The 14266-nt window shown below is 37.0% G+C and overlaps 1 protein-coding gene across 1 annotated transcript in view; it reads right to left on the reverse strand.

Moving 5' to 3' along the window:
• LOC135077550 (WW domain-binding protein 11) overlaps nt 1–14266 on the reverse strand; it is a 57097-nt gene that overhangs the window by 6720 nt on the left and 36111 nt on the right. Inside the window, exons 7-8 of the mRNA XM_063972095.1 lie at nt 2400–2567; nt 526–591 (exon numbers count right to left, since the gene is read on the reverse strand). Coding sequence (XP_063828165.1) covers nt 526–591; nt 2400–2567 — 234 coding nt within the window. The remainder of the gene's footprint in view (nt 1–525; nt 592–2399; nt 2568–14266) is intronic.

The raw sequence follows: 14266 nt of genomic DNA on the forward strand, positions 1-14266 counted from the left end.
ACGCTATTTGATCCTAGACTACATCAGTAGACTAGTGAAATGTAGAAATAAAGCAGTGTTAGAGATAAGTGTTAGACACCTAATTAATATTTATGAGTTTAATAATTCGAACGTTCCCGAAATCCTAGCTAAAGTACAAATCTCTCTCACCAATAAATCTCAGTAATAATAAAGAACTTAGGGTTATCTGGGGGCACGGCAGTGCCCCCACCAATTTAATACTAAATAATTTAATTTACACGTGTTTTCATGCGATGGCCAAGTCAATATATTTATGTAAAACGTTAAAGATTTCCTGGCCTGGACTTGGTATTACATGGATCTCACAACTTTTTACCGTAGAACAACTGAGTTGCGAGACTTGGTTTTTTTGACAAGTACTGTTTTTGATGGGATAGCATCGTTTTAGTTGATGAATTCTTAGATAGATAGGCAGGTACCTACTTACTTTCTGCCAAATGTTGAAACGGTATGTTATAAAAAAATATGTTCGGTTTTTATGAATAAAAGGTTAAGGAAACTTACATCAGGTTGTTCCAGCTCCTGCGTAGGAGCCGTCTGGGGCACAAACTGGTGGATAACAGCTGGTTGCTAGAACAAAAACATACAATCTATTAACCTCATGCAAATTAAACCAAAATGCATCATTTGTAAGAGTGGTTGATGTAATTAATTCCATGCGGATATTTTTAAATAGCTTAATCCGGTTACAAACGCCTTCGGCAAACAGTAACAGAGGTTACTCGCATTTTAATTTTACATGTTACCTAGATATTTTGCATAATAAAAGTTATCGTTCAACATAAAGATCAGACTGTACCTACTCGTAAAATGGTAAACGACTTGGTAATTAAGCCTATTTTTAACAAACGGGTTAAATACTTAGGTATCTGCCTGCTTGACAAATGACTGAAGCATGTTACTGATGACCAATAAATTAAATTGTCAGAGTACCTACAAATAAATGTATTTAATATAAGATCCTATGATAATATCATAATTTTCGCCGCATGAAATGATTACCAGTGTCATTACCAGTTGCTTCCGTACACAGTCCATACAATTTGCGCTCATTACTGTTGCTGTAGTTGCCACATAACGGAATATTTTTTGTAACACTACAGTTTTTTGACTCCTGTGTGTACTCAGACTGTTGATTTAACACCTTATTTAACACCAAATAAGCAGGAAACAATTTGGTTCAAAGCAAACAATTTATTCAAGAACAATGATGATAGTTTTTGGGTAATATTTTATGACATACCAATTCTATTAATTTACAGTTTTTAAGGTTAGAAGGAAAGTATTATTTCTGGAAATATGAGAGTAACATGGAAGCATGTTCATAAGAATTCATGAACATTAGGGACGGCTGCCTATTCACACGATGTCGCCGGATTTTCTCGTTAGTTTATTAGGTTTGTACGTATTTCATTCCCTTGCCAAAATTCTGACCTAAATATTTTAACGAATGCCATAGAAATTGTGGGAACATTGTTGTAGGTAATGTAGGAGAGGGATACTACGTTTTTGTTGAAAGTGTCGCCTGGCGAGGCAAACGAACAAATGCCCGGAACATGCTGTGAATATCGATAATGCTTTCATGAACATATTGCGGGTTCGTTGATGCCATGTCACACCATATTACTGGTATTTTTATGTACCAAGACGATGTTATCGTAAAGTGGCTTGTCACTAGAGTTACTAATCAAATAGGAAATAGGACGATAATCGTGCACTATTTTCAAAATTATTGTACAAAATTATAGTAGGTATAGAGTCGCGAGATTTGGATAATATGGCTATCATTAAAATCAGAATTATGGTCATTTTCCAAATGATGATGTCACGGTCGAGGTCAGTATCACAATCAAGGTGAAAGTTTCGTCGCCTACTTATTGGACAAAGTACAAGCACTCCACGTGCTTTTCAATTTTTTAAAAGAACTTTATATTACCACAAATAAATAGATTATTATTTCATTTCAAGTGATACTCACTTGAAACTAAAGCAATTCCTAATACCTAGATCAACAGGCCTATCACAATGCATTCATAACGTCAAAGTCCCTAATTTTATGATTTTATTACATGATTTTTATCCATAAAGTCCTCTATTTATCAGCTCTACACCTAGACATAAGCAGCCGAGTGCTAAGCTAGTCATCATCCACTCTTTGCATCTTTCTGTGGTTGTGCCTTTAAATAAATAAATAAATATGTTTATGTCTGGTGGAATAATTATTATAATGCATGATTTGCGACCACAATGTCCACTATCAGCTTCAGCTCTACACTTAGACCTAAACAGCTAAGCTATTATAGCTGTTGATTCTGGCCACACAGGAGTTGCAGCAGTCGGAACGAGAGGTGGGAATAGTCCCATTACAGTATCCTTACCCTAGCCTCGCTCTGCTGGTGCTGAGGCGGCGGCGGGGGCGCGAAGGGGCCCATGTTCTCGGGGGGAGGGGGCATGTTGTGGGGCGCGGGGATGGCGATCACGCGCTGCACGTGGATGCGCATCTCGCGGGGCGCGCCCATCTGCTCCTCAGACGAGTCCCATGGCATCTGCAACAATAGAGATTGAGGTTACAATAACTGCAAGTCTATGATCGACGAATCTTACAAGTACTCTTTCCAGTCTGATGATGTAGTATCAGTAAACTAGCAAAGTTTAAAAAGACCAATCTTTAGATAATCATAATAAAGAATAATGAAAGAGTTGAGCGTAATAGATTGATATTTAAGTAATTTTATGACTCTATCAAATACAAATAGTCAACAGTTAAATTAGTTTGTGCTTATGCGATACCAACATTGATCATCCCGGATGCTAGATCAGAAAAAGTTGGGTGTACCTACCTGATGTTAGTATGTACGTACACTTGTACAGCGTTCGCATATTTAATGCGTAGATGTCTTTTGTATGAGAAATTTAGCAGTCATACAACGCATCGTACTCTGTTGCAGTGCACCCTTGTAGTAAAATAGTTGGATGCATTAAACTGTGCCGTTACAGGATGATTTCAAATGAATACCTATATTAAAAATTCAATTTATGCATTTAGCGCATGGATATAAACAAATTATAATGGCGAGATGAAATTATAGAACAAAGGATAATAAATGGTTAATCGTGCCGGCTATGAATAATGCATGTTGCGCAAACGCAGCGAGAGCGTCACACGGCGAGATGAGCAGCGGCCAGCAAGCAGGAAGCAATGACCGCCGCGCGACACGCGAGGACGCGCGAAACAAAGCGCGCCCGCGCCCGGTCACTGTGCCCGATGTGTCAAAACAAACACTATCCGACACGCATAAGCTTCTCCCCCACACAAAGTCTACTTTAGCAAAACCAATATGCCCCAAATTAAATACGCTTCACTCTACAGGCAAAAACCAACAACAAAAACATCTCAGGTAGACAAAACAAAAGACAACCGGCAAGATTTCGTTCTGTCAGCAATATTAATATTCTAACAGTGATTCCACGATTAATGCGGAACGAAACAACAACACGGAAGAAGCAATGCTCATCACATTGTCCACAAGTCCTTGGACATGTGTCGTTTAGTGCGCATTGTGAAGAAAATATCATGCTGTGTCGGACCACATTACGCCCGACGATGTAAGCCTTTGTGAGGATATAATTGCGACTATTTAATCTCGCGGCAAGAACCGGCTCCGACCGCTTTTTCAAGAAGAGTAATTGAATTAATTGCATGATTAGTTTTATCTTTGACTGTTACTGGAGGTCATTGTGTATAAAAATATAATTTAATTCCATTCAATGATCGGACCACGGCGATCGACTCGTTTTACATTTTTAGTTATGGAAATAGCTCGTAGTAGGGAAGGTTTTTTCAAAGGATTCCTCAAATATTTGTGATGGTTCGTTTGTATATCTTAATCGTAGATTGAAGCGATCGTTTCTAAAGTAATAATTACTGGCCGCCTTCGGCGAACCAGAGCCGTTTACAAATCAAATACCGCCGAGTTCTCTCGAAGTATTTCGGAGCAGTGGATGATAATGAAATTTGGAAGGGAGTGGACGCCCCGGAGTGGCGGGCACTCGCCTTGGTGGCTTCCAACTGGCTGTACATTCGATTCTGCCGCTACTACACTTCCGTTTACATTGAACTTATTTCCGCGCTGTTACTGCATCCGAAACTCGATTCCTCATTACCATTAAATATAAATAAAATTCATAATCAGGTTTCCAAATCGTATTCGACTAGGCTCATATAGCTTTTTATTACTCAACCGACGGATAAAAGTACGGGTGAACATAAAAATCTTATCTCATCTACATAATACCGATATTGATTTTAATAATATTCATAAATATAAACAAGCATGTCCACTTTCGTCGTCAAACTACGACTCTTATAAATATTGAACTTGGTACCGAACCATTCATTAAAACGTGTTTCCGAGCAGACTGTAAATATTGCACCCACCACGCTGATGCGTTGTTTACATTCGTATCAGTCATTAAGGTTACATCGTTATTAATTTTCTCAGTTACCAGTAACGTAATCACCAGAGCAAGAATGATCTCGGAAGGTCGGCAGCTCACGTGTAGCTTCCTGTATTCAGGTTTTCTATCGACATTTTGGACATGACCTCGATATTTTTAGTTCCGCATCGATAAGTAAAAATCTTTACTTTCTATTCTTATTTCAATTGCAGCAACATTAATAAACAGCCATTGTAAAATCGGACCAAATAAAGTGTTGCTGAACCTTTGCGTTTCAAATATAAATAAAGGCTTCGATCATTCTGGCCACGCCAATTACTTAATAGCCCTTACTTAACTAGATAAGCGTTGCAAAGTCTAAGCATTTGGAAATTGCTACACACGTAAATTAATAGCCAATAGATTTTATTTTCTAATCACTGACATTTATTGACGTGATCTTTTAGCATCCATTCAACTTTCTTCACATAAATCATTGCAAATTGATGTTTAAATCAAATTCAAATTCATTTATTTGCGCAGAAACATCAGTAATTTCGATTCAAATTTTTGAATAAAATATACATATTATTTGATCACTTACAAGTTCTGTAGCTGTATTGTCTTACACAATACAATTATTAATAATATTGTATTAATAATACAATGAGTCACAAATAAATTCGTTAGAATAGCTAAAATAAAATAAATCATTCATTTCATTTCCTATATTCTATTCAAAGAACATGCAACATAGCCGTGTACAAGCTCTCTACATTTCAATGTTGTTATAGTTTTTCACATTACCTTATATTGTAACTAGATATTCCAAGCATGTTAAATATTCATCTGAAGTTGTTAAAATATTATCCTTGAAGAAATCGTGTTGTAGGTCCATAAACGCGCAATCTAAGGTGGTTATGCACCACACAAAAAGGAAGACAAGCCTTCAACTTTGAGTAATGAAATGTCTATTCATGCTTTTTGTACTAAGTGTTAGAATTTCATAAAATCTAAGTAATATTATGTTCATCACAAAACCATCATAATGACTTACGGCAAAACAATGTAATTTGAAATGCGCGTACAAAATAATTATCTAAGCCAAGTTTGGTCACGAAATGCAATAACTGTCCATTTTCTAGGCTCTAACAGGATATAAGCGCTATCATTGTTGATGTTATCGTAGGCTTGTAAGGGATTTTGAGCTTACTTGCTTGTCATTCACGTAATCTCAGTTTACAAACTGTGCCTAAACGGATTCCAACTGTTCCAGTCCGAAAATATTATGGTACGAGTATAACTAACATCAGCGGTCCACTTGCCAATAGAAAATTTACAATCCTCCTTCTCAAAAGCTTGATCAATGTTATATTATATTGAATATTTTCGTACATATCGCATTGATTATAACTTATAAGTTAATGGTTATGGGTAATTACGGCTCTCTGGTACATGTAAAGTAACTAACTGCAGACGCTTGTGCTTAGATATGCAAAATGGTTCTCATACCGCAAAATTAGATACAAGGTGTGATAATAAACGATGCCCACCACATCGGTACAGGTGTGATGGTCACCTTGTAGCTTTGAGAGTAACGTCGGGTAATGTCGGCTAATGTAAGTGGAACAAGGTTCATGAGCGTTCGTAGCCACCGGTGCATCAAATTATGCGAATAATTGCATCAAGCAAACGACGGCACGACTTCGCCGTTGATGAGCACGAGCCGAGCGCCCGCGCGACTTCTGCATCCCCACACGAGACGCTACCAAGTTCAAGTGCGCCACAGATCGCTTATACGATCTCACAAAAAATCTACTCAAATTGGGAACGAATCGTATCGATCGCTCGCATATATAAAATGTGTGTTGGGCCCGCGCGGCTCAAACAGTCGACACACGCCGCAACATGCACGCGCTCCTCGCGGTCGCTCTCGCGCTCGTCGCGCCCGCGCTCTGCTCCTCCCGGGACCGCCTCGGCTACGAGCGGGAAATCGACTCCACCAGCTACAACCAAGTGCCGAAGCTGTTCGGCTTCGTCCTGAACCAGGAGTACCTCGCAGCTCAGAAGAACAGAGCGAAATTAGTGACCAAGCTGAGGCCGGACGATGCCATAGCGGCCGACAATGTGATACTGGAATCGAATGTGGTGACATTTGTGAGGCCGAAGAAGCGGGTGGAGAGTGAGAACGGGGAGGAGCTGGTGCGGCGGCGGCGAGGGTACAACCTGGAGAACGTGCGGGTGCCGGCGCGCTACCCGTACCTGCCGGTGCCGCAGTACAGCCGCTTCCGGCGCTGGGGCTAGGGGCCGGCGCGAGCGCGCGCGCGCTCAAATGTCAAGGCTGCGCTGACGCACAGTGATCCCGCCGCGCCTCGAGCGCATCTCCCGTGCATGTGCGTGCGCCGTTCACTGTATTTTGTTATGATATTACGAAGTGGCTGTGATCGAACGCTCAAATTATGCCGTTACAATTTACGGTTTAACAGCAACGATTGACAGAGTAAACTATTTTAGTATGTAAATTAAGCAAAAAGTGATAAGTAATTATTGATCTTTATGGAATTATAAGGTATAATTTAAGATAATTTAGAAGTTTTACTTGAACCCCATTTACAGGAAACATTAACTTTTAAATGTTTCTCGATTAATATCAGGTTGGTACAAACAAGCAGGCTCCAGTGTAATTGAGCACCTATACTAATATTAATAATAAACTTAATAAATTCGATCGGCATTCATTAAAATATTTGAAATCCAAGGCGAGAAATATAATTACATTATTTACTTGCATTATTTAAAATTTTAAATTGACAAATGTGCAATGTGGTAAATTCGTAAAATCTAAATGATGTCTATAATAATAATAGATACTTGACTTGAATATCTTATTTTCTGAAACGTTAAGCAATAATAACGATGCTGTATTATTTACAAGGCTAATGGAAGATTGATTAATTGAAAATAAGACTCTGCAATTACCTATTCAATTTGAGCTATGGAACGGTTTCTATACCAGTTGCTACGAACTCTACAAATCACAAAAGTAGTTAATAGTTATACATAATATACAACGAGTAAGATACATAGATACAATGCATTCGGGTTGACACAGATGTTGGCCTAGAACTTAAAAGTAACATTACGTGCCTAATCCGATGACCGTGAATTTAATATCGTTTTACGCAATCGTAAAGTATTAAACTGTATGTTTATTCACTGTTCATGCACTCATTTTACCTAATAACTACTAGAGTTTTATTAGTTTAACCTTAGTTGCACTGCTTGCGATCCTAGCTTGTTAGTGGAAGGGAAATATGGAAATTTATCGTAAAAAAACGGAAACTGCAAAATTTGTCGGATATGAGGAATTATGTTTCACTGGCTAAATAGTAAAAACTTATTGTACAGTCTGCGTCAATAGAAACTAACAATTTCGAAAATAAAGTATGATTAAAATCGACTCATAAAGAGTTAATTGTCTTAACATACTTAACATTCTTCACTTAGCAATCAAGGATAAGTTTTCTCAAATCATTAGATACTTATAGAGCTCAAAGTCAATATTGTTCGACTTTATTTGTTAGCTAAATTGTCAGTCTCTATTAACGCGGACTATAGCGAGGATTGCGTGCGGAGGAGATCGCGAGTAGTTGCAGTCCTTATAGCATATTACAGTAATTAGAGCCTATCATGTTGTAATGGGAACAATGAAGCATAATGTATGCAGGTTTAAAATGCTGGCTCAATCGGTGTCATGCGGCTTGTGGGGGCTGGCTCGACCGGTGCGCTAATTGTGGGATATGCTCGAATTGCTGCGGTTGCCATCATTGGGCAACTGTGACCCGACAGCCCATCGTTTTCGTCTCCAGCAATTATGTACCATCCACCATTATAATCATCTGACTTATGTAAAAATCACGCGAAATGATCGCAAATTTTAGGAATTTCAAAAACAACAAAACATCGCTCATGTCACGGTAATAATATCTATACAGTATTCCAACTCGGCCATATTTTTGAAATAAATGTCAACAGCCGCACGGAACGTCACCGTATGACAAGATGCGATAGGGCTGCCTGCCTTGCAGACCTATTTTCACTACATCTGCCTACTTTGAATTTTTATCTAGTATTGTGAATGTATTTTGTGATTGTAATCTTTATTTTATTTTGACAAACAAAATACTTTGTGAATGAAATAGGATAAAAATGCATGTTGTTTTGTGATTAGTAGATTTAATTAAAAGAATATATTTGTGTTAAGATTTAGTAACAAATCTTATAAATTTACGACCATAAAATGTATTTGTCTCGACTTAGGCGTACAAAATGCTTGATTATTATACAGGGTGTTTAGGTAAATGGGTTTATAAGCCGACACTAGCCCATGGTATATAAATGGTATGATGAAATCAGAAAATTGATATCATTATTTTAATAATTTTAATTTTCATACAAATCTGATATTATATATTTATTTTGTATGAAAATAAAAAAAAAAATATGATATCACTGACTTCACCATACCATTTATATGCATAAGTATGTTAACATGGTCTAGTGTCGGCTTATAAACCCATTTACCTAACACCCTGTATAAATAGGTACTTGTAATTATGTTTATAAAAAAGAGCGCTTACTGTTTAACAAACAACACATCGTCCGATTGCACATTCGCGACACCCCCGACTTTTGCATGTCGAGCGCATACCGAGATTTGAATTTCGAAGGAAAGCTCGCGTTTCATCCGTTTATATGAAGTTACAATACTGTATGATAATATTACCGTGCTCATGTGTAACTTGGCAACTCGACTTGACTCATTGCAACTTTTAAAGTGCTCTGTGAAATAAATTTAATAATTTCAAAGACTTATTATTTTTTACCAAACCGGTCATTGCTAAATGATTAGACCACTAAATTAACGGTTTCACACCTGATAGTAATAATTAAGTATTCCACATTCCACACAGTTTTATACAATTATCCTTTGTGCAATAACGGAGAATAATTTTATAGGTAGTTATTAAATTTCACTAATTCTATTAACTATATTTCAGATATTAACTTAATAACGAGATACATAACGCTAGAAAGTTACAAGATTTAAGCCGTAATAATCGAATTAAAACATAAGTTAAATGACAAAAGTTCCCACGAAATGTCCCTGCATAATAACAATGTCAAAACAAAATTTTAACTCTTTCAAAACTGGCGAACAATACCAAGAATCCTTTTAGAAGTTAGTTAATGAAATGTCAGTCAACGTCCCATCGCAGGAAAGTAAAACGAAATAGCCGAATAATTGCTATGACAAATGGTCGCGGAGCGTTTAAAAAAGCTGAGCGTGGTGCGTGATGATGGGATGACGGGTGAAGCGAGCGTTGACAGACGTGCAGTCTGCCGCCCTCGCCCGCGCCCCGGCCGCGCGACCGGTAACCGGGGCGTTTACCCTCCGCCCTTCAACTCCTACACAATTACACTCAGGTACCCACTCGAGCTCATGCTACAAACATCTCAATGTTTTGACGAAGCTCTCAAAGTATTAAAGCTCGGATCTCTGTACATATTTAACGTTCGTTTATATTTTATCAACTGGTATATTTTCTGATTGCTTTAAAAGCTTTAGATATTAAATGCCTGAAATTCAACGTCATTAATAATTCATAATTAGGTTCTCGGTGGTGAACTTAGGTAAATGAAGATCACTTGTTACTTATTACAACTATAAAAGCTATACCTAGTAGCAAAGTAGTTATAAGCTTTTATTAAGTTAAATTGGTCTTGTTGCTGCAATAAGCTCTTATTAAACAGATTTTATACATACAGATAGACCTGAATTAATATGAATTATACAGAAAAGTTTTCCACGACAGCCTTGTTAGTCTAGTCCGTATCTATTGATTGAGTTGAACATGCAAATGGTTAAATTATATTATTATCTACTTTCAAAGCGTGAGTCAGTTGTCGGTCGCCTCTGCCTACTTGCATCGGCCTGTCATAAATGTTAAAAGAAGAACTTCACTTACAGTTATCTTACAATCATTTCTCCGCCTGACCCACTAACACCTAATTGTCGTATGTGCCCTCACAATTTGGTACCGCTACTCAGGCGAGAGCAAGTCATGCATGTCAGCATCGTGAGAGTTCATTAGGCTTTGGCTTTTATTCATTAGCTCCGAACAGATACAAATCATGACGAGGCTTCAATTGGTATGTACTTCTGGCGTGAGTAATGACAATTTGTCGTAAGCCGATTCAATTTTGTGTTAAGTAACCCCTTTGTTTCAGCGAAGGGCCCATCCACACAGCTCATCCATCATTAATATTTACCCAGCCTACTTTATTTGGATCGTCACTGAAAGAATTGTCGTGTTACTTTCACTTCAGTCATTCAAGTACGAAACATTGCCGGTCTTGCCGGTAAATTATGAATCTGACAGGTGAATGTCGGCTATTATAATAAATTAGCACAAACTCAATCAACCTAAGCATGTTTAATGTGTACCTAATAGAAACTAGTGTTCTCTACATAAGTATTCATATGAAAATATTTAGGCACGTACTGAAAGTTGTAAGACTCGCCCAAGAATATATAAAGATCTGGAAACTTGAAAGATAATAAAGAGGGTGACTCTGACAACACCATTAATAACAAAAGCAGTAGTAGGGTTACTTGCTCAAGAATCTACTCCAAAAAGGCCTGAAAATAATTACCGGATTCTCACATTGTTTTATTTATTCCTATTTACGCAGTGCTTTCAATCAAATAAGAAGTTGTTTGGTTCGCGTCTGTGCAAACAACTGAAACAACGTTCACACTCATCCTTATGTACATTCTTTGATATATTCGGGTAAACGGTACACTAAACAAACGGAAATATTTGTTTTTATTGAAACCGCAGCACCGTTCCTTACAAAGGATTTCGTTCAAAAACAAATAACCTAGAAACACAGCGAAAGCTATTTGCTTTACATACTTATAACGTATGTACTTCCTCGTCTAAAGAAAGGAACCTCATATTTGACGCTATTGTTCAAATCATTTTACCGTTAATGTTGTTTTGTTCATTTTTCAACCTACTCTCACCACCTAATACGAAGTCTAGACTTTTCTAATGCTACCAGTAGTACCAGTCCTCCTCCAATCTCATTCATATCAATAAAACATCAGAGTGCACAAAAGTGCATCGTCTTTGTGACTATTATCTGAACAAAGTCTGAAACTGTGAAAGTATTTATGATGCATTGCGTCCCCGGCGAGACCACATATCATATTGATTTCAAATCCTCCATTCCATCGTTTCAGCGCCGAAATCTCATCAGGAACATATCGATAGTTGCAAGATAGAAGACCCTGTTAACGATGAGTCAACAAGCAATAAAAACATATCTGGTCGAAATATCGGCGCGGCGGGCGCGGGACGTGATCTCGTTACTCGTTACAGTGACTGCTCCGAGCGGCTCCGCGGATCTGTTATTTATTTCTGCGGCGCGACGTGCCTGCCCGTCGCGTCGGCCGCTTAATATGTGTACGCTAATACACGATAATCGAACATCAAAATTCGATAAAAAAATATCCGGGGCCGATAATTGGTCGATGGAACGATCTTACCAATCATTGTGAACCCAATTTGCTAAATTAATACCTTTTTGGCTACGGCGTAGTTGAGATCTTGTATCTTTTTTAAAACGATTTAACCCAAATACCTCTGTAAATAAAGCTTCCAAATAAAATGTTAAACAAATTTTCTCCATGTTGACTTAATGTGAATACCGTCAATTTATTGAACATTATAATAATAAAACGTTTACTGCTTTCTCTCATTATGCACTTTCTACACTCGTTGGTCTTTTAAATGTTTTTATGTTTTTAAACATTGTAGAAACTTCGTCAATAAAAATGTAGAGTTGGTAACGAGTATCATGCTCGTATCGTACGAGCACATACATTAGGTACCTATAGGTACGTACGTAGTAAATTAACATGAGATTCCAAGCCTGATAAAATTTTCCGACTTTTTCATTTATTATTTTTGTGTTAGTTAATACGCAATAAGTTATATGTACGAGATGTACCTAAAACTGAAATTACGTTATAATGTTAAAGCGGTTAATTAAATATTAATGACTGTTCTTAAAACCCAGGGATTACTGTTTGTCTGCATTCACAAACAAGAATCCGTTTAAAAAGAACTTGGAATCTTCTTTATATTTTTTTAATCTTCTTTATTTATGGGCATTTATAATACTCGTATTTGCAAAAATGTTAACATATTATATACGTTTTATTACAAGCAACACATACTGCCGCACTCAGCAGACTTCTCAAAATAAAATTATTACGTGATAATTTAAACAAGTGATTATTTGAAATTCTCAACATTAAACATCAAACACAACTTGCTTCCTTAAAGTACCTACCTTATTTACTTTTCACGTTACAAAATTATAAGTAGGTATGTACCTACATAAGTTACAAGTCCTAACCCAACGTTTGTTGATTTGCAGGCGAACATATTATAATTTAATTGTGTATACTTAATGAAAAGAAATTTTAATTCTTATTAGTAATCTTCCTAATGATGAGTTTTTGCTATATTTGAGTAGGTATTACAAAAACAAAAAAAAACTTATTGCCGGTTCAGCATTTATAATGATCGGCATAAATGTGCAGATTGAATAGAATAGAATATATTTTTTATATGTTTTTTCTAAGTGCGAGGCGTATTAATAGATTTCAAGTTATCAATAGGTCAATATTTTTTATAACATACTACGTAAAGTACCTACTGGTTTAACTGCTTATCGATCGGGTCGCTGTATTATCATCTGACACTGAACATAAGCTTTTGAAATATTGCGAACTTACTCATTTTTGTATAAAATTCTTCTAATTTCACAAAATATTCTTACTACTATAATCAAATTCGTTTGCCAAGTCAAACATAGACCCGAAAAGCTGCTAACTTTTTAGTACCCAACAGTACCGTAATGTCCGTAATCGCATGTAGAGAAATCCTTTCAGACCAAAGACATTTCCCATTCTATTTTTACATGCCTAATCCAGTTTAGGGCGCGCTCAGAGGCGCTTCGGAATTTCATCATACCTTATATTATGAAAATCCGAAATTCATTATAGTCGTAAAAGATTTTATACGATTTTATTTCAAACTAACGATCACACTGGCCAAGAAAGAATGAAGTAAAAAAAAGCTCTCCCGCATCAAAGGTAACAAATTCTAAAGACGTACAAGTTTCTACAGCTACGTTGAAACTGAAATGAGATTCTTTCAAGTTTCTTAAAGCCAGACTGAGTTATTGTAACATAAATTAACAAGTACACATACATACTACGTAGAGTATAACGAGCAGCTATAAGCTTTCCCGTCTACAAAGCGTCCAATCGAGACGAGAACAAAACGAGCGATCAGGGTAAATAATTACATTATTTTAAGAAACGTGTAGGTATGAGCGAACAAACACTCGGCGAGAAGAAGGCTTCAGCGAGCTTAATTTTAATGAGAAACAACGCAAAACAATATTCTTGAAGGTCATTTTAACAATTTTCCGTTTATGAATAGGTACACCCACATAGGATTGCTCGATATTGTTTTCAGCGCAAATTCTGAAAATAAGTTAAACAGGTAAAATGATACCATTTATACATATAGACGCGACTTAAAACGTGTTTCATAAGATACCTACTTTTTATGTTCGATCATACAACTTCAAAACGTAAAGGAGCCACTTTGGAATATTCTCGGTTGATCGTTGATTTGACCTGTTTTTGCAAATGCCTGCGCCA

This window comes from Ostrinia nubilalis, chromosome 13 (genome assembly GCF_963855985.1).
Source record: "Ostrinia nubilalis chromosome 13, ilOstNubi1.1, whole genome shotgun sequence".
In the NCBI taxonomy this organism is placed as follows: domain Eukaryota; kingdom Metazoa; phylum Arthropoda; class Insecta; order Lepidoptera; family Crambidae; genus Ostrinia; species Ostrinia nubilalis.